General features: G+C 41.1%; 1 protein-coding gene across 1 annotated transcript; it reads right to left on the bottom strand.

The window, feature by feature from the left end:
• Positions 1-199: 199 nt before the first annotated feature.
• LOC108442551 (zinc finger protein 850-like) lies at positions 200-22,173 on the bottom strand. Its single transcript, XM_037542970.1, has 8 exons — positions 22,037-22,173; positions 20,557-20,955; positions 17,776-19,111; positions 13,314-13,460; positions 9,594-11,167; positions 7,931-8,037; positions 3,416-3,800; positions 200-2,606 (listed from the first exon to the last, which is right to left on the bottom strand). Exons 1-8 carry the CDS (start codon positions 22,111-22,113, stop codon positions 1,445-1,447), a joined length of 5,187 nt encoding a protein of 1,728 aa, XP_037398867.1. The 5' UTR covers positions 22,114-22,173; the 3' UTR covers positions 200-1,444.
• Between the last annotated feature and the right edge of the window lie 5,118 nt (positions 22,174-27,291).

Raw genomic sequence — 27,291 nt, 5'->3', positions numbered from 1 at the left:
CTCTCTTGTGTATTTACGTTATATTTATCTATTTTAATAACAGCTCTTGGGTGTAAACTGGACCATGAGATCTTAATTTCGTTCCACCTCATGTACCATGTGATGCGAATGACAATAAAATCTCCTTGAATCCTTGAATCCTTGAAAATCTACTTTACTTTTAATGTAAGTCAATGGAACCAGAATTTTTCATAAGTCATTTTGGGCTGTTTCTTTTAGTCTGTTCATCATGAAAATTACACACAATGTAAAGGTCAACAGGCATGTTCAAATTATGAGAAAAACTGAAAAATTGCAAAAATGGAAATACAGACAGCAGCGACACAAATCATCATATCATAAAGTGGCACTTTGTGTTGTCAATTGTATTTGTGAAACTGTGGGATGTTGATATAGTCTAGCTAAAGAACCTAAATCTGGGCTTGTGTTTAAAAAAAAAAAGGACGTCAACATAATCTTGATATCCCAGGTAGTAAGCATATGTCGGTGTACTGACTCAATAAAGTCAGCAGCCTGCTGGTTGTATGTCACAGCTGACCCACCCTCAGGCCACAGAGATTACCATCCTGTGTGTAAGGCCTAAAATTTCAGCGTATTAATCAGCTGAATCAGAGAAAAGTAAACAATACTACAGTTCTGGGCACCTCCAGCACTGGGTATGGAAAACATAGCACTTTGTCCAAGGTGGGAAAAACAGGGCTGTAGTGATTAGCTAGATTCTTGCTGGTTTAGAACAAGAACAAGTAAATAAAATGAAAAAATAAAACCTACTTACAAGTAAAATATAACCAGTAATTCTGATTTGAGCTGTGAAACCCAATTGACTGAACCAATCACTGTCTCTGAGCAGTACAGAAGAAAAGTGAAGCAAAGAAATGACACTGACAAAAGATTCCTCAGAATAAACCTGCAGATACTACCAGGTGGCCTGAGCTGAAACTCTGATGAACATGGCAAGTACAACCAAGGCAGGCAGGGGTCTAAATTCCGTTTATACTGTTTCCATATTGTTTCAACTTGCACATCCCATATGCCATGATTTCTCTTTGCACATTGTTTTAGTATTGATTTGCTTCATGTGTGCACAAATTGATAATGAAGAAGTGGACGTAACATTGCTTTGAGTCTGTATCATGTAAATCCTAAAATGAAATTCATAATTCAAAAAAATCTGAATACCAAACCGAATTAAGACAACACTACTATCAAACAACAGCACACACAAGGGCTAATAGGCTACGTAGACACTTCTGGACAAACTCTTCTTCAGTGTTGGCTTTTACATCCTATGTTTTAAAAAGCCGACATCTATGGCACAGCCTTGCAAATTGTCAGTAGACTGTTGAATAGCTCCCAAAGTTCAACAGTCTAACTCCTGTTTTCCTCCCTCCAACACTGTGGGAGCATGAAAGTCTAGATTCCTGACCAGAGCTGGATCTTCTGCTTATTCATTGTAATCAGGTTCACAAACCACAGTTGCAGAATTATCTTCCTCCCTCTTAGCGCACTTGTGCACTGCAACATTTTTTGAGTACCTAAACATCTTCCCACATTCAGAGCAGTAATATGGTTTCTCTCCAGTGTGAATGCGCTGGTGTACTTGGAGGGTACTCTGTTGACAAAAACTCTTCCCACACTCTGAGCACTCATATGGTTTCTCTCCTGTGTGCACTCTCTGATGCTGTTGGAGAACGTCCAGCCGGTTAAAAGTCTTCCCGCACTCTAAGCAGCTATGAGGCTTCTCTCCTGTGTGAATGCGCTGGTGTACTTGGAGATTAGTGTGCTGGCGAAAGCTCTTCCCGCACTCTGAGCACTGATACGGCTTCTCTCCTGAGTGTGTGCGCTCGTGTTCTTTGAGGTTACTGTGTCTAGAGAAGCTCCTTTCGCAGTATGGGCAGCAATAGGGCTTCTCTCCTGTGTGAATACGCTGGTGTACTTGGAGATTGTTCTGCTGACGAAAACTCTGTCCACACACTGAGCACTTAAAAGGCTTTTCTCCTGTGTGAACTCGCTGGTGGTGTTGGAGAACATCCAGTCGATTGAAGTTCTTCCCACACTCTGAGCACTGATATGGCTTCTCTCCCGTGTGAATGCGCTGGTGTACTAGGAGATTACTCTGCTGACGAAAACTCTTCCCGCACTCTGAGCAGTGATACGGCTTCTCTCCTGTGTGAGTGCGCTGGTGTAGTTGAAGAGTACCGTATCTACTGAAACCCTTCCCACAGACCGAACAGCAGTAAGGCTTCTCTCCTGTGTGAATGACCTGGTGTTTTTTGAGATTATAGCCGTTACTGAAACGCTTCCCGCACTCTGAGCAGTGATACGGCTTCTCTCCAGTGTGAACCCTCTGGTGCCTTAGGAGACTACTCTGATTATTACAACCCATCCCACACTCTGAGCACTGATACGACTTCTCGACAGCGTGAGTGCGCTGGTGTGATTTGAGATGATTCTCCTGTTTAAAACTCTTCCCACACTCTGAGCAACAATACGGCTCCTCCGCATTTTCTTGCTTAATCTCTTCTGATTTCAGCAGCTCTTCTGTTGGAAACTCCTGATGGGTTTGTGGAGGTAGATTTGAGTGAACACCAGGAGAAGGAGAACATCTGAAGGATAAAAGGAAAAGAAATTCATTTCCATGGATTCACATGTTTTTACTCAGTTTTTTTTCCATGATAACTAGCTATTGTATAAATATCTCATGACATTTATGTCATTTTTATGACAAAAACAATGTTTCCTAAAGTTCTTGAATTATTTATAGTGACCACAACATAAATGCTGTTTTATCAAGATAACATCCATTATGTCATGATAATGACATTAATATTTCAAGATCTCAAGAAAACAACATTTGTCCTCTCTTATTATTCAGTAACTGCAGGGACTTCAATGCGAGCTGGCTAAGCTATTCTTAGGTCATGGAAGTGTGTAATAAAACTTTGGGCCTGCCATTGGGCCAATGGCCATTTAAGGGGGTAGAAAGGCAAGAAAAATATAGCAGAATTGTTTTGGGGATATACCTAAGACTAAACCCCATTCAGGTGGTTTAAGATCAAACAAAAAATATTAAATAGTCAGAGATTAAAGTGACAAAGCTGTTTGTCATTCTTGGACAATAAAATTCTTGGACAATAATGAAGCACAGTTTGGTGATATTTACAAAGTACATTGGAATATTATTTATTATATTTCTAGACCTGGTTAGTTTATCTCAACACAAGCTTTCAGTTGGATTATTCAGGGCCTTAATCAGGTCCATTTTCAGTGAACCTGAATAAGATTGTGTAGATCAATGTAGATAAACAAAGGATATTAATGGTATCTTTCAACTGTACCTTGGTTTATGGCTGTTATATGTGCAAACAATGTGTGTATCAAATGCATTATCAGTCTGTCCGTAAATACTCAATACCTTTCAAATGAGGGCACACAGTGGTATGGACTGCTGACCAGAGCAAGATCTGCTTTTTCCCTGTTATCAGGTTCAAGATCTACAGCTATAGAATAACCATCCTCCATCCTGGAGCAAGTGTGTGCTTTTAAGGTTTTAGAGTGTCTGAAGCTTCTCCCACACTCTGAACAGTGATACGGCTTCTCTCCTGCGTGAGAGCGCTGGTGTGATTTGAGATGATTCTCTTGTGTAAAACTCTTCCCACGCTCATGCGACTCCTCCATATTCTCATGTTTTATCTCTTCTGATTTCAGCAGTCTGACGTGATCCTCTGGTGGCATCTCCTGATGTGTTTGTGGAGGTGAAGTTGAGCACAGGAAAGTGGATGTTAGGACGCTGTTCATTTCTGGAGATCAAAAACAACAGTCAATATGAAGTCCAACAGAAGTGTGGTACAACTAAGTTAAGTGATACTTTTTTAATCCCACAAATGGGGAAATTCCACCTCTGCATTTAACCCCTCTGTGAAGTGAAACACCACACACACGCACGCACACGGAGCAGTGGGGGTTAGGTGTCTTGCTCAAGGACACCTCAGACATGGGTGTCGGTGCTGGCGATTGAACCGGCAACCTTGTGGTCACGGGGCCAGTTCCCTAACCTCCAGCCCACGACTGTCCCCAACTATTTGGGGACGATACATAAAGTACACAATTTGCAGGTGATCTCAGATCAAATACACAAATAAATAACTAATACAGAATTGTTGAAGTTTCATTCACTTGAAAATGTGATGGTTAGATAAAGGCTTGTAGTGACACCTGCAAATTATGGCCAAATAGTAACCAAAACATAATAGGTTTTTAAATATAATATACTAAATTGCATTTTAAAGCATGCGTCTGCATAAACCTGTTTACCTATATGTTTTACAGCGTTGTATGTGCCATTTCATGATGTCGGGTGACTGATCCATAAAAGTAAAACTAAAATGAAAATGATCATTTGATTTACCAGTATTTGAAAGAGTGCTTGGGGTTCATTATGGGTTGCATTTTAGGTTTATTAACTTGACTCTCTTCTTTGAAAGCGTGGCTTTGGCACCCCCATACATTGCATGTGCTGCATAACCCCTAGTTGCACCCATGCTTATGAACATGACATGTTTTTGGATATAACCACACATATTTGGGGCAGTCGTGGGCTGGAGGTTAGGGATCTGGCCCTGTGACTGGAAGGTTGCCGGTTTGATCCCCAGGGTTAACAGTCCATGACTGAGGTGTCCTTGAGCAAGACACCTAACCCCCAACTGCTCCCCGGGTGCCGTGGATAGGGCTGCCCACTGCTCTGGGCAAGTGTCTGCTCACTGCCCCCTAGTGTCTATGTGGTGTATGTGGTGTATGTGGTGTTGTGGGATCAAAAAAGTATCACTTACTTACTTAAATCTGCAGGCACATAACTCACTCTACAAAGAGAAAAGAAGCCATTTTCATACAACCCGTTTAAGATGAGACGCAGTCCCAACAATTTGTGACCCAACTGCCTTGCAGCATGTAAGCAAATATCATGTTAGCTACATAATGTGTACACAGTTGTATGCAAAGGTTTGGGCTACACCACCCCCCAGGCCAAAGTACAAATTTTGTTGATTTAAACATTGAAAATAAGTAACGATCCCCTCTTCAGCAAAATATGTTCTTTCTGCAAATGTTACTTTGCATTTAATTAAGCAAAATAGATAAAATAGTAATATATGCCATATGCAAACGCTTGGCGGTCCTTCCAGTTTCAAAGCTTACTGAACTCATTATTGACTTATCAGTTATGGTGCTAATATGAACAAGGCCATTCTTCAGAAGACAGTGTTTAATTTGATTGTACTGAGAAGTTAAAGCTCCAGAACAGCATGCACGTGTGAGCTGTTCACGCGCTGTACATCATATCATTTCATGCCATAACATTTTTGTGGTCTCGCTTTTAAAGGCATTAAACTGTTTAGCCGTCTGGTTCCTATCACCACCACTGTGAACCATTCTGACTCTGTATGTTTCTCTAGTACAGAGCATCTCACACCAAACCACTACTAGATGACTTTGTTTACATCTTAACCATTTAATTATGCATTTCTACATATGCAAACTATCTCAAGAATGCTCATGTATTAAATGCTCTTATGGTTCAGTAACATACTCCAGCACAATATTTACAGAAGAAGAGAGGGAAAGAGAAACAGGAGTGCAGTGAGGACAACAAACCACCCTGCTGAAAAAGCCCATAGAAACCAATAAGCGTCTCTGGTGGTGCTCCTGCACGGACGTTTGTAATACCGATTTGCGTCTGTTATGTTCATGTAGATTCTCAGTTTGACACGACAGCATGGAAACAAGCGCAAATAAGGCCAAAGGACTCAGGGCGAGTCTGTTAGTGCTGACATATCCATCCATGATCTCCAACCGTTTCACGGAGAGCCGGTAATACGGTACAAACTTAAACAACGTGAAGAAGTTGTGAACAGCTCCACACTTACAGCAGTGCAGCTCCTGTATCCCTCTATCCAACAGCAACAGCGCTGTGATCCGAGTGTGTCCCGACTCTCCCTCTGCTTCTCCGCTTTGGGGGACAAACACACTGAACGATGCAGCGCCGCCGTGGACTGAAGGGCTTCCACGCTGGAACAAAGGCCGTTATTTTTAATCGCGCCTGTATTCCGTCAAATCCCGCCTACTGCGCTACGATTGGATAGTAACTCATATCAGCCCACTGATTGGCCAGCGGGGAACTGGCTTTCGCTACCATAGCAACCACAGACCTCAGTGGAACTTGGCTTTGAGTTTGCAGGGCAGATCGTGAATGTAGTGAAAACCAAGGCGGCGCCTGGCTGTTGATCAGTGATGGACAGTAACTCAGTAAATGTAATTAGTTGCTGTACTTAAATAGTTTTTTCGTGTATCTGTACTTTACTTAAGATTTTCCATTTTGGGCGACTTCTTACTTTCACTCCACTACATTTCAGAGTCTAATATCTGACTTTTACTCCACTACATTTTGTCATTCCTTTTGGTTTCTGTGTGTATAAAAACGTAACATGTCAAAACGACATAAGTGCAAAGCCAGAGCACCAATCAGGGCACAGTGGTCACTTTGTTCTGAGCTTGTTTTGACCTATTGGTCATACCGACCCAGTGCAGCACACAGTTCAACGTCAGTGCAGCAGCGTAAAATTCATACGTCTATAAATGATGAACTAACCAAACTTTATGTAAATAGACCACAATATAGAAATATGTACACATAAGCAGTTTGACTGGCATGTTTCTTTTTTCTGAATTCATACAAACACTTTCATTTTATAGTAAATTAGTTTGGTTTAGTTTATGTTTATGAACAGAGGCCTACAGATCAACACAGTAAAGGAAAACTTATTTGTGATCCTGAGTTTAAAGCCAGTTTTTATTCAACTTGTAACTAATTTACAAAGTAATCTTAAACTGAAACTTTGCTTGTGTGTAAAAGTGATTTCAGAGCCACTCGGTTCTCCCTGATGGAAACTGTTTACCTTCAGTGTTTTGTGCTTATGATCATTTTAATAGACGTCAGCGTCACTAATTAATGACGTTCTATTAAAAGACTGGTTTACCAAGAGAGACGCTGGAGGATTTTCACCTGAAATGAGTTACAGGACAATGATAACAGGACATCAGAGCCATAATTACTCTTTTAGTACTTTTACTTTATACATAAGTACATTTGAAGGCAAATACTTTTGTATTTTGTAGCTTTTCATTCTGTATTTTTTTGTGTTTCATGTATTAAAACAAACATAGGCAGGCTAAATGGGTTGGCCCTGTATGTCAACAGCGACTGGGGCTAGTAGCAGGGGCCTCTCTCACAAAGCAGGATTGACGACTTGGCCAGATCATTTTAACCTTAGTTCAGACTAACCCCCATTTTCTGTCTCACAACTGTGGATAACTTTTCCCGAGAACTTTTGGAACTTCTAATGACTGTCTACCTGATCCATAGCAGGTTAAGTTTGGGATTTCAGATGTGATTATTATGATATTATTATAGTATGGTGACTATCATAACTATTATTTATTTTTTGTTTTGATTGTTTTACTGTATTAAACTTTGTGAATCTCTTTGTTTTAGTATGTTTTGCTGCAGTGTGTTAACTTGGCCAATTTTAGTGATGTGTGTAACTGGGAATATGAATATGAATAATTGCATCAACCACAGTTTAATCATATCTAAACCTGGGCTAATAGAGACAGTTTTTAACCACATATGTTATTTCCTTTTGTCTGGTTTTGTGAGGCTGAAACTCTGTCAGGAACCCTGTCTATGTTGAACTTACATAATGAGACAGGCCCCAGGAGTATTATGGATTTGCTCTCAAGCAAATGTGACTTGACTTAGCGCATCAAACGTCGACATCCAATTTTATGCCAAAAAGGTTCAGCTGTCCTGGTTCCCCAGTTTCTGCTTATTCAATTTCTCCTGCTCCTATCCACCCACAGGATCCCTAAGCAGTACTTTCTGGCTGTATCTGGAAGCTTTGCCACTGCTCTGCTACAGGAGAGCAGAGGACGTGTGCAGTAGCAAAGCTTCCAGACGCAGCCAGGAAGAACTGCTTAGAGATCCTGTGGAAAGAAATGAAGATCCACTGTCCTGTGGAATGTTTTAGGACTGAAGTCCAAATCTATTATCAACTAGTGGTTTTAAAGCACATCTTTACTCAAGATAATTAGCAATGGTAGAAAATGCAGAACCAGAAAGAAAAAACCTCCCCAAAATGTATTCCGACTGCCTGGATACATATGGCACTAGTAGGATCCTGGAAAGGAATTTTAGTTTCTTGACCTGAATTTTCCACCTCATGGAGTTGGTTATATAAACATGACATTGGGATTGAGCTACAAGGCAAAATGACATCACCTTAGAGGCTCAAGCTAATTTTTTACAGCTTGTATTTGTAGCCAACTTAAAAAAAAAAAAAAAATCTCATGCATAACCTTGTTCATGCATACCTTTGCCCTAGACTTTTACATGTTGTTTTATAGTTTTATAATGTATGAAATATAGATTAAGATATAGTGCTTAGTATTGGACGGACACCAGTGCACGTGCATAGTGGTATTGATGGCTATTAACTATATTCTTGCTGGTCTAAGATGGTCAAGGTGGTTGTCCAGCTGGACTAGGCTGATAGATTAGCTTGGTCAAACTGGTCATCCTATTACTCCAGCTAAACCAGCAAACTAAACATACATACCCTAAGCAGGTCAACTTTAGGCTTACAGAAGATGTAAACCACACAATTAGAAAAACATACACTACACTAATCTACCAGCTTAGCTCAGACTTCATCAAACCATACTTCAAACGTGGACATTAACACAGGAGATTGGAGGATATTTTATTTGGCATCACTTGAAATCTGAAGTTACATACAATAATACATTATTGATTAAATAGATCAATAATAGCAATCAATGCTTTTGATTTGCAATTGTGAAACAATTTTCATGTGTATCTCAATACTGGTTCCCTACAAACTGAGCTACACAGGGTACAGACCCTTCAAGGGAGATTACAAACCACAGCGAGCGAAACCGTGGATAGTGGTTTATCACCAGTAAAGCTGACAGGACAGTAATCCTGCTATTCCAAATAAAGGAATTCAATCATTTGAAGTTCCCGTAATCAACATCCCATGATGAGAGGTCCTGTGGAATGGAATGAAGGCAAAGATTTTCCATGAGAAACAAGTCATATCCAGAGCCAGCTGCTATTTTCCCACATTGGCCAACACATTTTTATTATATCCATATTTTTTTAACTTACACATCCCATCTGGTGTGAGCTCTGTTGGCACATTCAGTTCATACTGTTTGCAGGACTTCACAAATTGAAAACGGCACAGCAGACATGCAAATAAAGGTTATTACAGTTGAACATTTCTGAGTATATCTACTCAAAGTATAGTTTACGAAGCACCATGTTTACCTGACTCTACTAGGAAAACACCACTAGCAGGCGCAACAGCAAACATAGGCCTATTCCAATGAGTTTAAACAGAGGCTGCTTCTGCGTTTGCCTTCACATGCTGTACTTCAAACACCCCTGACACCATTTTTCCACTGGTCAGTGAAAACGTAACATAAGCCACGTAAACAAGTGTTGAACAGTTCCCTAAATCGAACCGTCCAGCTCCTTTTTGTCTCCTTCCAACACTGCAGAAGTGCTAAGGCATGGACTACTAATGAAAGCAGGATCTTCTGCATGTAAATCAGTATCAAGAACCACGGTTATAGAATTATCCTCCTCGTTCTCGGCACACTTGTGTGTCTTTAATGCTTTTAAGTACCTAAATGGCTTCCCACACTCTGAACACTGATAGGGCTTCTCTCCTGTGTGAATAAGCTGGTGTCGCTGAAAAGCATTGCGCCGATTAAAACTCTTGCCACACTCTGAGCAGACGTATGGTTTGTCTCCTGTGTGAATGCGCTGGTGTTGACGCAGGTTACTGTATCTGGTGAAACTCATTCCACAGTATGAACAGCAGTAGGGCTTCTCTCCTGTGTGAATGCGCTGGTGTTGTTGGAGATTACTGTGTCTAGTGAAACTCTTCCCACAGCATGTACAGCAGTAGGGCTTCTCGCCTGTGTGAATGATCTGGTGTTTTTTTAGAGTGCACTTGTCAAAAAAACTTTTCCCACAAGCAGAGCAGTAAAACGGCTTCTCTCCTGAGTGGATGCGCTGGTGCAGATGGAGACTACTGCTTTGATTATAACTCTTGCCACATAGCAAGCATTGATACGGTTTCTCTCCCGTGTGGATGCGTTTGTGTCGTACGAGGGTTCCCCTGTCAGCAAAGCTCTTTCCACACTCTGAGCACTGGTAGGGCTTCTCTCCTGTGTGAGTGTGCTGGTGTTGCTGGAGGTTACTGTATCTGGTAAAACTCCTTTCACAGTATGAACAGCAATAAGGCTTCTCTCCTGTGTGAATGCGCAGGTGATGTTGGAGATTACCGTATCTACTAAAACTCCTTCCACAGTATGAACAGCAGTAGGGCTTCTCTCCTGTATGAATGTACTGGTGTAGCTGGAGACTAATCTTTTGATTAAAACTCTTCCCACACTCTGAGCACCGATACGGTTTCTCTCCCGTGTGGATGCGTTTGTGTCGTACGAGCGTGCCTCTGTCAGCAAAATTCTTCCCACAGTCTGAGCACTGATAGGGCTTCTCTCCTGTGTGAGTGTGCTGGTGCAGTTGGAGAGTATTGTACCGAGAAAAACTCCTTTCACAGTATGAACAGCAATACGGCTTCTCTCCCGAGTGAATGCGCAGGTGTTGCTGGAGATTACCGTATCTAGTAAAACTCCTTCCACACTGTGAACAGCAATAGGGCTTCTCTCCTGTATGAAGACACTGGTGTGTATTTAAAGTAGTTTTGTCTGTAAAACCCTTCCCACACACTGAGCACTGAAGCAGTTTCTCTCCTATTTGAGTGCCCTGGTGTTGTTGCAGAGGACTCCTACTATCCAGATCCCCCTCACACTCTGAGCAGTCATATGGCTGCTCCTCAGCACGAGTGCAGGGACGTGATGCAAGATCGTCCTCTTGTTTGATACTCTTCTCACACTCAGAGTAACAATTTTGTTCCTCTATATTCTCATGTTTAATCTCTTCTGGTTTCAGAAGTCTTACAGGCTCCTCTTGTGGCATCTCTTGAGGTGTTTGTGGCAAGACTAGAAGAAGGACAATTATCTGGAGGAGAAAAGAAAAAATGAAAACAGTATGACTTACAGTCCCTGCACTACAGTTTAGTCAGGAATGTGGTCAAGTGTAAAAAAAAAAAATGAACATTACGAATAAGGCACAAATATTAAGCATAATTACACCAATTAAGATTTGATATGAAGAAAAAAAAAAAACACCAGACAAATAACTAATGTTTCATGATGAAGCAAGTAATTGTACTGAACTTCTGACACACAGATCTAAACCGAAACAGTACAAAAAGTAAACTATGAAATATTTTTATATAGGACAGGGCAGTATGACAGTTTTTGACAGTAATGATAAATATCATGTCAAAACATGTCAGAATAATCTTTGCTGAGCAGAACAAGGGTATTGTCAGTACTTATGACGCAAAGCACTTCCCAACTGCATGTCTGATTACCAGAGGTAGACGAAGTGCACAAATCATGTACTTGAGTTAAAGTAGAGACACCAAAGGTAAAATATTACTCCAGTAAAAGTAGAAGTCCTTACTCTAGACCTCAACTTGAGTAAAAGTACTAAAGTATTTGCCTTCAAATGTACTTAAGTATAAAGTAAAAGTACTAAAAGAGTAATTACTGATGTCCTGTTATCATTTTTATAACAAGACTCGCTTCATGAACTCATTTCAGGTGAAAATCCTCCAGCGTCTCTCTTGGTAAACCAGTCTTTTAATAGAACGTCATTAATTAGTGACACTGACGTCTATTAAAATGATCATAAGCACAAAACACTGAAGGTAAACAGTTTCCATCAGGGAGAACCGAGTGGCTCTGAAATCACTTTTACACACAAGCAAAGTTTCAGTTTAAGATTACTTTGTAAATTAGTTACAAGTTGAATAAAAACTGGCTTTAAACTCAGGATCACAAATAAGCTTCCTTTACTGTGTTGATCTGTAGGTCTCTGTTCATAAACATAAACTAACCCAAACTAATTTACTATAAAATGAAAGTGTTTGTATGAATTCAGAAAAAAAGAAACCTGCCAGTCAAACTGCATATGTGGACATATTTCTATATTGTGGTCTATTTACATAAAGTTTGGTTAGTTCATCATTTAGGTAGACATATGAATTTTACGCTGCTGCACTGACGTTGAACCGTGTGCTGCACTGGGTCGGTATGACCAACAGGTCAAAACCAGCTCAGAACAAAGTGACCGCTGTGCCCTGATTGGTGCTCTGGCTTTGCGCTTATGTCGTTTTGACATGTTACGTTTTTATACACACAGAAACCAAAAGGAACGACAGATTTCTCAAAATGTAGTGGAGTAAAACGTCCGATATTAGACTCTGAAATGTAGTGGAGTAAAACGTCTGATATTAGACTCTGAAATGTAGGGCTGTGAAAGTAAGAAGTCGCCCAAAATGGAAAAATTTCAGTAAAGTACAGATACAATAAAAAACTATTTAAGTACAGAAACTAATTACATTTACTGAGTTACTGTCCATCACTGTTGATTACAAAGACAACATAATTAGTCCTGTTTGTCTGAGCAAAGTAAATGAAATATATTTATTAGATTTGACAATAAATGTTTTCACAGTTTTTGAAAGCATTTTATAAATGTGGCACTACTTTGTCTTTTCCAACTTTTCAGATGTAAGAAAAATATACATATAATGACATAATGTGTGTCGGGAAAGTATCACATGACATTTTTGCCATTTCACCCAGCTCTGTTTTTTATGCAAGACTGTACAGCAGCGTTTTATTGACTGAGCTAAATTATCCCAGGTATACAAGCGAATCAATACATTAAATGATCAATTTCTTTGTAACTGCACAGTTTGACAGCGAAGGACTGGCAACCTCAGCACACTCAGCAGAAGCCTCACGACTAACTCCCCGAAGTCTGTCCAAACTCAAAACAACACTTCAGTTCAGTGCTGGGCAAGAACACTTAACTGCCACAGCGGAGAGGAAGCCGTCCTCGAGCTCGCCTTCTGCGCTAGTTAAGGGTGGAAACGAGACGCGTGTTTACAGCTAACGTTAGCTGAGCTCCCGTCCGGGCGAACGCGCTCTGGGCTGGTTTTACACCTTACTGTTCAAAACACGAACAAGAGCCACAGCGCCAGCCAAACGCGTCATTTAAACAGCATGAAAGCTGACAGCTACCCACTTACAGCAGGGCAGGTCCTGTTTCTCTGCGTCCGCCAACAACAACACCCTGAGCGGATGCTGTATGTCCGGGATCTGCTTCTCCGCTTTGTCTGGCTGCTGGAACCCTGCGCTGAGAGAAGCAGCGCCGCCGCGGACTCGGGGCTGTCACGCTGGAACCACGTGTGTTACTCACACAGGCCCCGCCTCCTGCGCTGCCATTGGATAGCATTTCACATGAGCTTGCAGCCGATTGGCCAACTGAGAGGCCGCTGCCGTCAACAGACCGACCACAGAACGCAGGAGAACCTGGCACTGGATTCCAGCAGCGCTGCCTGCGGATCTGAGCTGGTTTCAAGCCAGTGGCATTCCGCGCATGCGCAGAGACTTTCTTCTCATTGAGTTTTCGGCTATTCCAGTCATTTTCTGTGGGTTTTCAATGCATTTTTGATAAATGTGCCTTTAGCTAACGCTGTATTTTAAACTGTAGTCTAAAACAAACATAATGTATATTTACCATATCAATATAAAGACTGACATGGTAAACATTACAAGAATATTACAGCTTATATGGCCTGGGTAAGCTAATGGGTTATGTAGACATATAGATCAATTTACTTTCCCCTAATAGGGGGAAATACATCATACACAATGCGTATGTGTATGTAATGTGTACACTGAGATTACATGGGCAGTAGTAAAACATCAACCAGGCTTAGACTGAGCTTAATGTTAGCTTTCGGCTAAAACAAACTTTAGCTATTGAACGTATGCCTGCTTTAAAATAAATAAATTGTAAAGTATTTTGGATTATATGGTTTAAAAGGATCCAACAGTTCATTCATATGGCAACGCTATCCCTTCCTCAGTGGTAATATGGCGACACATATAACCAGTAAAACAGTCGCTTTTACATCAGAGGCGTTATAAATGAGCAGACAGCCAGGCCACAGTCAACACATGAATTCAAACGTTTGTAACGTCTGTCCTTGTTGGAAAGTTGAGTGTTGGCGCGAGCTAACGTTTTACGTGATGTTATATTAAAATGCAAATAAGAGACAAACAGGTTCAGCTCTGAAATGGCATTTTATTATCGAGTTAACAACAATTTACAAACAGTTTAAAATATATGTTGATTACAGAAGTTCACTAATGTCACAATCTCATGACCAGCTAAGTTACCAAAGACTTTTCACCCTCTTGTAAACAGGATACCATCTATAGACTAAAGGAAACATCTCACACCAGCTCAGTGGCCTAAAAAAGGAAGCTGATAGCCACAGTCTTGAAAAATGAGCTGAATGTCCTGCACTTTCACTCTTTTCTTCACTGATAGACCAGTCATACATCATATGTAGTGTGAATAGCCTATAAACAAGTCTTTGTAGTATAAATGAGAACATCTTCGCTAACAGCACCGTGACAGTAAACTCAGTGATCTGCGATTTAAAGGTTTCCTTTGAGACTGATTTCGTCTAGTGCTAATGTGTGTACATTTAATTACCAATAGCATCATCTTCATATGTGCGACTATATATGGTGCAATACTCATTGGCAGTCCACTACTGCCTGAACTGACAGTACCTTTCACAAATGAATGTCCACTAATTTGATATTAATGGCAACAAGTACAAATATTGGGGAAAAAATTAATAAAATAAAGCAAGCATTACAACAATACTTATAAAAGTTTTCAGAAGGCAACATGATATACCACTGTAATCTGAGGAGGAACAAACTGGATACCTTAAATTCATCCTTAGTGTTTTTTGGAAGAAATGCAATTTGAATCGTTTCCTAAATTAAAGATTTTAATTAAACAGTATGGCAGACTTCATTACTACAGCATTTAAATGGTCTAACATACCCTAATGTGGTCAACCAGCTAAGCTAGTGAAGCTCATATTTCATAAAAACATTCTTCATATGTGGTCAACACAGAAATGCAATTTATTTAACTGAAGCTATATGCAATAACATAAATCAAAGGAACCAAATATTTATCATTAAAATAGAACAAACACTTGACTTTTTGAGTTGTGAATGCCAATTTCCATGCCTCCAAACAATATCAGACTAAATTTGCTCTAATAATTTCAAACAAATTGAGCTACAGAAGGTCCACACATTTTAAGAAGGGTTCCAACCCACAGTGAGTGAAAATGTTTAGCTTGTGGATTTAGTGGACAGAGGTTTATCACTACTATTTGTTGATGGGAAAGCAATCCCATCAGTCACTGCAAATATGGCTTTCCAAATAAACCTATTTATTGAACGGAAGTTCCTGTAATCCATGCCATAATGTGTAGCAATATAAGGAATACTGCTTGGGGATCCTCTGGAATGGAATGCAGGTAAACATTTTCTATGGGAAACACACAGAAGATCTTGAGTCAGCTGCTATTTTGCATCCACATTTGGACATGTATTTTAGAAGAACCCCAGACAATATCCATATTTTCTCACATTTCAAACCTGCACATCTCATATGTTATGATCTGTTTTTGTATATTATTTTCATATTGATTTGCAGAATTTGGGCCCCACCATCATGCCTGCTAGTGCCATCTAAGAGTAAAACGCAGACGTTACTAATTTGGCTGGATACGGGAGCTTCTTGTTTGTCTTGTGGGCTTATTTGATATTTTGATGGTGAGCAATGATAGCAACTGTGACAATGTGGGTGGAGTGGCATGGTGCAACAGGGGGTGTTGCAGTGGTATTTTTAAACCGATTTTGGTCCAAACAACACGTCTGCGCTTTGGCCAAAACTGTATTTTATAAAGGATAAAGACATGATTTTTGCAATGGCATATTAATTATGTCCTGGTTTTTTTTGGTGCATTTATTCATAAGATTTTTATTATTTATTTAAAACTACATTTGAGCTGTTGTGTTGGCCAGTAATGTGAGTGGGCGTAGGGCAGCTGGGTGATGAGAATGGAAGGGAATGAAAGGAGTTGATACGATTGCCTGGTGCTGCACCATAAGGTTTGTTGAGGTAGTCAAACGCTGTCTTGATTCTACATTTTTGCTTGCACTGCGATCATGAAAATAGGGCCCAATGTGCACAAACTGATAATGGAGCAGTAGACCTGGTAATAAAGAATGTCCTTAAACAGTATATATAATATACAGTGCTGTGGTAAAGTATTTGGCCCCTGCCAAATTTTCTTCTATTTTTCTACATTTGTCACACTTCAATGTTTCAGGTCATGAAACTTATAATATTAGACTTAGATAACCTAAGTAAACAGAAAATGCTGTTTTTAAATGATTATATAATTTACTGAAGGGAAAGTGCTGCTCAGCTCTTTCTGGCCCTATGTGAAAAACCAAATCCTCCCGACTACTGGGTTCAGTTTTAACAGCCAAGGTTGGCACAACCAGTTATTAGGTTTAGGGCGACAATTATACAGTCAATAATACTGTCAAACCTGTTGAATATAAACAGCACTTAATAGAACCTGTCTGGCAATGTGAGCTGACCAGGTCTCAAAAAGCAGCATGTGATGCCACATTCAAAAGAGATTCACATCTACCGCTCTGTCAAAGGTTACAAAGCCTGTGGTTCTGGAAAACTGTAAGAGCCAGTCTTCACAAATGCAGAAAACCTGGAACAGAGGTGAACCTTCCCCGGAGCGGCTATCCTAGCAAAAATTCTACAAGAGTGCATTGATGACTCATCCAGGAAGTCACAGAAGAACCCAGACGAACATCTAAACAACTGCAGGCCTCACTTGCATCAGTTAAGGTCAATATACACGTTTCCATGATAAGAAAGACACTGTGCAAAAACAGCATCCACGGAGGAGCTGCAAGGCACAACCCACTGTTAGCCAAAAAGAACACAAGAGCTCGCCTCACGTTTGCCAAAAAACATCTAGATGACCCCCAAAACCTCTGGGATAATATTGTTTGGGCTGACAAGTCAAAGTTATAACTTTTTGAAAGGCACGGGTTTCATTACAACTAGTGTAAAGCTAACACTCCATCCACCATAAGAACATCATACCAACAGTCAAGCACGGTGGTAGCAGTGTGATGGTCTGGCGTTGCTTTGCTTCTGCAGCACATGGATAATGTCATAATTAATGGAACCATGAATTCTGCTCTGAATCAGAAAATCCTGAAGGAGAAATGTCCACCTGTCAGTTCCTCACCGAAAGCTCAAGTGCATTTCGATTATGATGAAGAAACTTTTAAAAGCTGCATTTAGCATTTACTTGTGTTGTCTTTATCTTATGTTAAAATTAGTTCAATGATCGAAAACTTTTATAGGTGAGAAATTAGCATAAATGGAAGACATTTGGTGAGGGGCAAATACTTTTTCACAACACTATGTCCTCAAAATATAATTCATAGCGTTTCTATGCGTTTCCAAGACTCGGTTAAATACTATTTACAGGCTCAAGACAAAGTAAGCCTATTTCAATACTAAGAGCGCAGGAGTGTGGACCACTGCTTAAAGCAGGGTCTTCGTCTTCACTCTAAAGCAGGTTCTTCAAAAACCACAGGTTCAGAATTATCCCCCTCCTTCTCCGCACATTTGTGTGTCTTTAATGCTTTTGAATACCTGAAGATCTTCCCACATTCTGAGCACTGATAGGGTTTCTCTCCTGTGTGAATACGCTGGTGTACTTGAAGGGTACCCTGCTGGCAAAAACTCTTCCCACATTCTGAGCACTCAAATGGTTTCTCTCCTGTGTGAACTCGCTGGTGTTGTTCAAGAGCGCTCTTTCGATTAAAACTGTTCCCACACTCTGAACAGACATATGGTTTGTCTCCTGTGTGAATGCGCTGGTGTACTTGAAGATAACTGTATCTGGTGAAACTCCTTCCACAGTATGAGCAGAAATGTGTTTTCTCTCCTGTGTGAATGAGCTGGTGTTGTTGGAGATTGCTGTGTCTAGTAAAGCTCTTTCCACAGCACTTACAGCAATAGGGCTTCTCTCCTGTGTGAATGATCAGGTGTGTTTTTAAAGTGCATATGTCAATAAAACTCTTTCCACACTGTGTGCAGTAATACGGTTTCTCTCCTGTGTGAATGCGACGGTGCAGCTGCAGTGTACTGTTCTGGTTAAAACTCTTGCCGCATTCTGGGCACTGATATGGTTTCTCTCCTGTGTGGATGCGTTTGTGTCTCGTGAGAGTACCACTGTCAGAAAAATTCTTGCCGCACTCCGAGCACTGATACGGCTTCTCGCCAGTGTGAGTGTGCTGGTGTTGTTGGAGATTGCAGTATGTAGTAAAACTCCTGTCACAGTACGAACAGCAAAAGGGCTTCTCTCCTGTGTGAATGCGCTGGTGCTGATGAAGGTTACTGTATCTAGTAAAATTCTTTCCACAGTACGAACAGCAGTAGGGCTTCTCTCCTGTGTGAATGCGCTGGTGTTGCTGCAGGTTACTGGATCTGGTGAAACTCTTTCCACAGGATGAACAGCAATATGGCTTCTTTGTTGTATGAAAGCACTTGTGCTTATTTAGAGCACTTTCCTCATCAAAACTTTGTCCACACTTGGAGCAGTCAAACGGTCCCTCTTCTGTGTGAACATGGTGTTGTTGTTGAAGATGACTCTGATTACTGATATCCATATCACCCTCTGAGCACTCAGGCAGCTCCTCCCCTGTGTCAGGGCAGTGATTTGATTCAAGATCACTCTCTTGTTTAAAATGCGTTTCACATTCAGAGGAACCATGCGGCTCTTCCACATTCTCATGCTTAATCTCTACCGATTTAAGCAGTCTTCCATGTTCCTCTGGCAGCATCTCCTGATGTGTTTCAGGAGGGAAACTTGATGCAACACCAGGAGAAGGAGAATGCCTGGAGGAAAGGGAGGGGGGGGTGTAAATATTTGAAATTTAATTCAACTAATCTCAACTCAATTCTACTTTACCATTATTACACATATTTCATTGTGCTGTATCCTTGTATATGTTCAGGGTACTTCACTCGTTCACAAACAAGACAAGAACATGAATGCACATGTACTAGTGGATAACAGACAAAACATATACACAATGAATCCAAAAACAAACTAATACAGAATAAACTACAGACAAGCATAGTGGTGCCTATGAGGGTCCTGGTACACAGATACTGTGTACAATGTGTTTGCAAAATATGCAGCATTCTCAGCGGTAGGTCTAGTGTGTACATTATACTAAAGAGTTTAGTAAACAGCGCTATAAATATATGTTCAAGTGTTCAGTACAAGTGAGTCAGCAGTAACATGGAGAGTGTACGGAATTAGATTAACTGTGCGAAATGCATTAAACTGAAAAATTATGGAAACAAATCTTTGGGAACTGGATCTGACAAAACAAGACAAAATGCTGAGAGTTTAGACATAAAAGAGGGTTTTCTTAGAAGTGGTGCAGTGTAGAAAACTCTCATTACAAGGATGAATACTATTTGAGACCTCAGCACTGGTCTACAAAGATGTGGGGAAAAGTGATATGGTCAACAAAGTCATCTTTCAGCATATTCTCCACACATGCACGTGTGGCATAAGCCAACAGAACAGCCTTTTCTCATACATTGAGGGTTCTGGTTCTGTTATGATCTGTCACATAGGGTCTGGTTGGGTTCCAACATATTTTTCTGAATGTGTCAAGCTCAGAGGGGGTTATACCAGCCCACCTCCCACTTATAACAAATTTTACACTGCATTTTCCCTGCCTTAGTTTTATCTATACTTCATACTTCCAGTGTACATTTACTACTTTAAAATAGTTTTTAAAATTCGGTATGAGCTACAGTCATCGATTCGTGGTGAACACAGCCTGAGAACCTTTTGGAAAGTTTATACAAACTGTAAATAATCTAGGAATAATGACAGAAATGGTGAATGTCACACAAACGATTTCGTCTGTTTAGTTTAGCCTGATCCCTTTATTTCTGAAGCTACTTCTCCTTTTTTGCCTTATATAACAGGTGATATCTGATACCTGATGATGTGGTCTGAGGATGCATTAAAATATACCCTGTGCCATATGTGCCAGCACCAAGGGCATTCAACCAGCTCTGCTCAACAGCAGTGTTTACAAAGCACGCCCTTTTTCGAAAGGTACAGGAATTCTGGCTGTAATGTACTGTATCAGTTCACCCAGCATGTATTCAAAGACCAAATGACACTGACGTGCAGTAAAACATGTTTGTGATATATTTAAGGTCTAATTCAGTTTGTGGCTGTGATATCTAAGTAAGTGTGCTTGGTAAGTGTAAACCTCGCTTTAAATGCCTGTCAGCATTCAGGACATGTTTACCTTTCAAATGTGGCAGTGCAGAAGCGGGACCTGCCGATCAGGACGGGATCTCCTGCTTCTTCACAGTCATCAGGTTCAAGAACCACCGTAATAGAACACCCATCCTCCGTCCTGGTGCACTTGTGCTTTTTAAAAGTTTTAGAGTGCCTGAAGCTTCTCCCACACTCCGAACAGGCGTATGGGTTCTCTCCTGCATGAGTGCACTGGTGTGATTTGAGGCCACTTTCTTGTTCAAATATCTTCCCACACTCTGAGCAACAATACAGCTCCTCTATATTCTCTTGTTTAATCTCTTCTAAATTCAGCAGTCCGATATCTTCCTCTGACTCCTCTGACATCTCGATGTTTTTGGAGGTAAATCTGAACAGAGCAAAGTGGACACTAGGACGATTTTCATTTCTGGAGGAGAAAATGAAGGACAGTGAATCAACCGCTCAGTGCCAAATGCAGAAAAAGTATGAATTTGTTCAGGTCCTGAATTTAAAGCAGACAATGTGCAAGAAGCCGCCCCCCCCCCCCCCACACACACACACACACACACACACACACACACACAACTAGGGGCAATGTAGCATGTCCAATTGGCCTAACTGCATGTCTTTGGACTGTGGGAGGAAACCAGAGAACCCAGAGGAAACCCACACAGATACAGGGAGAACATGCAAACTACACAGAGACACGGTCTCACGGCCAGGGGAATTGAACCCAGGCCCCCTTGCTGTGAAGCAATAGCGCTACCCACCGCACCACCGTGCTGTCCAAGAAGCTTTAGACTTGAAACAAACAAACAAACAAACAAAACAAAACAAAACAAAACAAACAAACAAACAAACAAACAAACAAACCAGTCCGACTACACAAGCTTAAATCGTAGAAAAACCTATTCTGTAGCAGATTCCTGCAGAACACACACACACACACACACACACACACACACACACACACACACACACTGAAGCCTTGGGCGAGTCTCACACTTTATGTTTCACTTTATAACAATACATAAAATACAGCCTCTGGTGTTATTTATAACAAAAATATTACTACTAATAATAATAATAAATAAATAAAGCATTACTACATTACTATAAATAAAGCATTGCTACACACAGTAAAGGTCATAAGAGTCACATGAAGAACCCATAATTTCATGCATGTAAGCAAGTCGTACCAACACCCAGTTCTCCTACCGTTCCACTTTAGCCTGACAGTGAAAGAACGTGAGAACACGGAGAGAACCGAGGAAGAGGAGAACACCTTCGCTCTAACGTGTCTGTGAGATCACTTCAGCTCTTCAGACGAGAACGTCTTTACCACCATAATAAGACTCGTGTCGAGTGTCTCGTAACGCTAACGGTAACCTGTACTGGGTGAACTGGGCCGTTTACTCGGATTAATGTCTCACAGGCTGCGATTTAAAACACGGACCGCTTTTCTGAGTCGGTAACAGTGAACAGGCGTTAAACAGCGTCACACTTACAGCAGAGCAGCTCCTCTTTCTCTCCGTCCGACAACAACGACGCTGCGAGCGGCTGGTTCTACTGCATATGGAAACATTTAGCTGCTTCGCCGTTTTTCTGGAGGCTGGAGAACCACACCGAGAGAGCTAGCGCCGCCATGGACTGAGGGGGTTTCATACGGGGGTATTTTTAATCCCACCTCTTTTCCGACAAACCCCGCCCGCTGCGCTAGGAATGGATAGTTGCTCACATGGAACAATCCGCCGATTGGCCAGCGCAGACGTCCTTCGTGTTACCGTAGCAACCGTAGATCTTGTGGCTCAGATGGAGCTTGATGCTCATGTCAAAACAACATGTTAGACTCTCTAAAGAGAGATTAAACACGCTGGAGTGAGAAGCGAAGAACGCACGATTGAAGTAAACATCTCACAGATGAGCTCAGCGGTGCTCTTGAGGAATCAGCTGTTGAATTTCCTACCCATCGATCTTTAACACTGACATACCAGGGTCACATGCTAGTTACTGGGAGTTACTGTGCCTTTGTAGTGAATCTGGCACAGAGCAGGCAGCAAGAGACGCCCAGCCCAGCGCTGTCCCTACACAGGCGAAGTGAGAGGGAAACACGGAAGGACACAATGTCCGCGGAGAGCGGCTAGGGTCTTTCTTTCTCCGCTTTCACGTGACGAGCAACGCTTCCAAGGTGTAGAGTTACCTGTGTACTCTCTGTGACCAGCAGGGGGAGTCATGGTCGCTGAGTTGCCGTGTGAACCTCTGAGTGAGCTCAAAGCACACCTGAAGTCATCAGTTAGGCAACACCAAAGATTATGTTGAATGATAAACTGTTGAAGATTTTTATTATTGTTAGTTTCAGGAAGCCACACCTGCACCTTAACATTCATTTGGAATGTGCTAAACTCATGACTAAGTTTCCACACATCTCCCCTGCCCCCACTACCCTGTACGGTATGACACTAATGTCTATTATGGAGAACTTTTTTTTTTTGCCAAAGTCCCTTGCAGTAAAACTCCAGTTAACATTAACTGCACTGATTTAACATCACTCAACAGAAAAACAACATGAGTGGATTTGTATTTAAAGACTGAAATTCTGAACTAATGACAGAACTGAATACAAAATACACTGAAACGCAATCGACTCGCAACTATGTTGAATCTTTGTGATGCTATGGATGTGCCAAACATAAATAAATAAATAAATAAACGTATCACTGCATTTTAGTCAAATTGTGTGGTATTCATATCACAATAAAAAATGTAAATACTTAATATAATCCTTTCACAGTCCCTTACCAAATTTTCCACGTGACTGAGAAACCAGACAGAAGCAATCATTCATAGCTGCATAGAAAATCTCTTTTTGCAATAGAAAGAAAGGAAGTAATATAAATATAAGAATATAATTCAATCTTAATCTTAGATTAATAGTGAATTACACTGTCGTTTGGGACAGGTGTTCTCAAGCATCCTGCTTGCCGCTGGGCTGCACTGGAGATTTTCCAGAGCAGATCTCAGTACATTTTTTGACAATTTGGGGAGCCCTGCTGACTGCGAGGGCCTGTCCAATGTTCTCTACAAACTACTCAAATTTGAAAAGCACATACACACACATCCTCTAAGCCACTTATCCTTCTGGGTCACAGGAGCCTATACCAGCACTCATTGGGTGGAAGGCAGGATACACCCTGGACAGGTCACCAGTCCATTGCAGGGACAGACACATACATCTACACGTAGGGGCAATTTAGACCTGACACAGGGAGAACATGCAAACTCCATACAGAGAGGACCCCAGCTGGGATAGGCTGGGATAGGCTGGGATAGGCTGGGATGGAACAAATAACACACTCAAATAACACATCCTAGATCTGATTGAATGAAATATTCGCATTGAATACTTTGTTCTGTACAAAGTTGAATGTCCTGACAACAAAATCAAATTTATTAACCAATGTTTTACTATTTATGATTAATGAGGGAAAATGATAAAAACTAGTATCCAGTGGTGGAGAAAGCTAAACAAATCTAAACAAATCCATGAGCAAAAGTAACAATTGATTGATGTGATATTGCAGTTTTGAAGGTCAGTGCTCCTCAAAGTCCATTTAAATGAGGAAGTTTTAAAGTTGCTTACTTTCACTGAAACTTCACTCAAAATCCATGACCCTCCACTTTTTCCTAAAACCATCCAATCACATGAAAACACACCTAAAAAAGTGCAAAGATTAAAGACTGCTTACTATCACAGTGTAGAGAAACAAATGTACAGTTTCCTGTACATTATGCTTTATAACATAACTGACACTGTGCACCTTTAATGAAGAATTTGATCCTGATAAGAACTGCAGGTAAACAGTTTAATAACATGCAGCAGAAACAGAACTTGTCTTTATTCTGTTATTAGCTGAAGGTTGTATAATGAGTTGTGGTTGTTGGTCGCCCCCTAGTGCATATTCTGTGGCATCTACTAACCTGCTAAACTCTCTCTCTCTCTCTCTCTCTCTCTCTCTCTGTCTCTCTCTCTCTCTCTCTCTCTCTCTCACACACACACACACACACACACACACACACATCTTCTAAGCCACTTATCATTCTGGGTCGCATGGGGAGCTTGAGCTTATCCCAGCGGTCATACTGGACAGATCTGAGGCTGCGTTCCACCTAGAACTCCCAGCACCGCCACTTCATAGACAACGTCCATGAAGTTAAAGTGCTGAAGCTCACCCCAGTCTGCATCAGCTCCACCTGAATTGCTGAATTAGTAGAAGCGCTGGCCTCAAACTCAGAATCTGAGTCAAATTTGGAGTCCAATACTGACATTGAGTCAGGAGGCAGGTTTTGATGATAAATGCCCAATAAATGTCAATGAACTGTGTCATCTGTAAAACAACACATCCTAAGAAACAACATTTGTGCTCAAACGCAGTAGAGTGTTCTGATGATTGCCAGTATGTTTTAAAAGAAAACTTGTTAGTATCTACTACAATGTGCTTAAACTACCTGAACACCACCAGCTCAGACAGAGACACAGTTGAAGGTGATTTTAATGTATAAAACGTATCATTTAGATTGCCTTGCCGCCAGCACTGTGGACCACCATCCAGTGATCCACAGTGCTTGGTGCTAACTACAAGCCACCTGCCCACCACAGTGACCAACTACAATGAAGAAAGAATAAGATACATCTTAGTAATACAGTCAAAAATACATATAAACGTATACAGTAATAATTTATGTTTAAAAGTATCAGTTCATGTGAGTTGGGCTGGATAACTACCTCAGCCTGGTCTTGGTCAAGGCATTCAACAAAAGTGTAGACAAGATGCTACACAGGACGCTCCACCAGTAAGGTTAAGTGCTGCTTGGAGTCTCTGAACTGACTCTGAAAAAAAGGCAGGACATCCAAGAAACTAATTGAGTAAATGAACTAATTGAACTAACTGAATTTTGATTTCTGGTGACATGAATTATCTTTTATATATAGTATATATAGTAGCTGCATTTCCTGTAGTACATTATTATCTCTTATGTTGTTTAGCACAAACTCTCATCCCAGTGGTCACTGGGTGGACTGGAAGGCAGGATACACCTTGGACAGGTCATCAGGCCATTGCAGGGCAGACACACATTTACACACACATACACACACAGACACTGGGGCAATTTAGCATGTGCAACTGGCCTGACTGTCTTTAGATTGCAGGAGTTAAATCAACACAGAGCAGGTACCCAGGGGCGGGGCTGCAGGGGGGGACTGGGAGGATGGCACATCCCTGGCCTGGGCCTAGAGGGGGCCCGGATGTGAGAGAGGATAAGAGAGAGGATAAGAGAGGCTAAGGATAAGTAGCCTCTATCACGTCCGTGGAGAGCTGGAGAAGACGGGCCCTCTCCTGATTGTATCCAGGTGAGCACGGTATCAAAAAGGTGTCAAAATGATCCGATCGCTATCCATGGTGCTGAACTGCTTTGAATTTGAGTTGTTTTATCTTTAGTTACCATGTAGCCTAATGTTTTTGTTGTTCTCTTGGTGTGTTATATTTCATGTCCTTGATGGACTTCAAAATGACATAGTTGTTTTCCGTGGTGCCGAAGCTTGTGAGCTCCGCTGTTGCGGGCATGTGTATGTTGTAAAATGATGTTATGATGAGCTTTATTAAATAATAAAGGGTATAAAGGGCCTGGTCATTTGCCCTGCCCCCAGCCCAGCTCTGATTTGTTTTCCGCTAGTGCAGGTACCATTTGGGTGGTGGATCATTCTCAGCACTACAGTGACACTGACGTTACATACGGATCAGACAACAGCCGTGCATAATGTGCCCTGAGTAAGTGTGATGATGACTACGACCATCAGACATTTTACATTTACTTTTACAGCATTTAGCAGATGCTCTTATCCAGAGCGACTTACAAGAAGTGCTTTGTCAATCTAGAGAAAGTATCTTTGCTAGTTACCAATAGCTTAGAGAAAAAGACGGTCCTGAGCTCAGATACTGCTAGAAACAAGATGTCACTGCAGACACCAAGAGAAAAAGAAACAGAGTTGAACGCAGAACTCTGTGCCATTCAATGCAATACAATAACAATAAGATACAATAAACTACAATACACAGTGAAGTACAATAAAAATAAGTGCAGCTTATAATTCAGTGCTCATTTAAGTGCTGTGTAAAGAGATGAGTCTTCAGTCTGCGTTTGAAGACAGCAAGAGACTCTGCTGTTCGGACAGCCAGTGGGAGTTCATTCCACCACCTGGGTGCCAGTACAGAGAACATTCTCGACGCTTGTCTTCCGTGCACCTTGAAGGATGGCGGATCAAGCCGAGCTGTACTTGAAGCTCGAAGGGCTCGTGGTACAGTTCGAGCCAAGCTGGAAAGCTGGAGGCATCCACTGTGAGAGGACAGAATCTATGGACTAAACCCAGAATGTATCGCTGCCCTAAGCCCTAAGTTGTGGGGATAAATAACTTATATAAAGGTTGCATTTTTTTTTGTAAATATATTTCAGTTTTTGCTTGCTCTTTAGGATTTTACTTTAATCACTAATAAATAGTGCACCAATTTGGTGGTTTCATAGAACTAATAAAAGGCGTGGCTATTAAACTAGAACTCCTATTGTCCTGGCTTCCCTAGCACGTGCACTTGGGCACTATGACCACACAAAAAAAGTACCCCAGTAAGATTATATAAATAAATTACCAGTGCACACCCACCTACTAATACTAATTTTATACTAATTTTAGATATTTGAGACAAAATGT

The sequence above is a fragment of the Pygocentrus nattereri genome, chromosome 1 (genome assembly GCF_015220715.1).
Source record: "Pygocentrus nattereri isolate fPygNat1 chromosome 1, fPygNat1.pri, whole genome shotgun sequence".
Lineage (NCBI taxonomy): Eukaryota > Metazoa > Chordata > Actinopteri > Characiformes > Serrasalmidae > Pygocentrus > Pygocentrus nattereri.
Note: the sequence above shows the minus strand (reverse complement) of the source record. Positions and strands in the feature narration are given on the sequence as shown.

Bases quoted from the DNA above. Each gene is read 5' to 3' on its own strand.
- LOC108442551 (XM_037542970.1), bottom strand. From the start codon at position 22,113: ATGTTTCCATATGCAGTAGAACCAGCCGCTCGCAGCGTCGTTGTTGTC. The intron at 20,956-22,036 runs GTAAGTGTGACG...TTTCTCCTCCAG, and splicing joins GAAAGAGGAGCTGCTCTGCT to AAATGAAAATCGTCCTAGTG. The intron at 11,168-13,313 runs GTAAGTGGGTAG...TTTCTCCTCCAG, and splicing joins GAAACAGGACCTGCCCTGCT to ATAATTGTCCTTCTTCTAGT.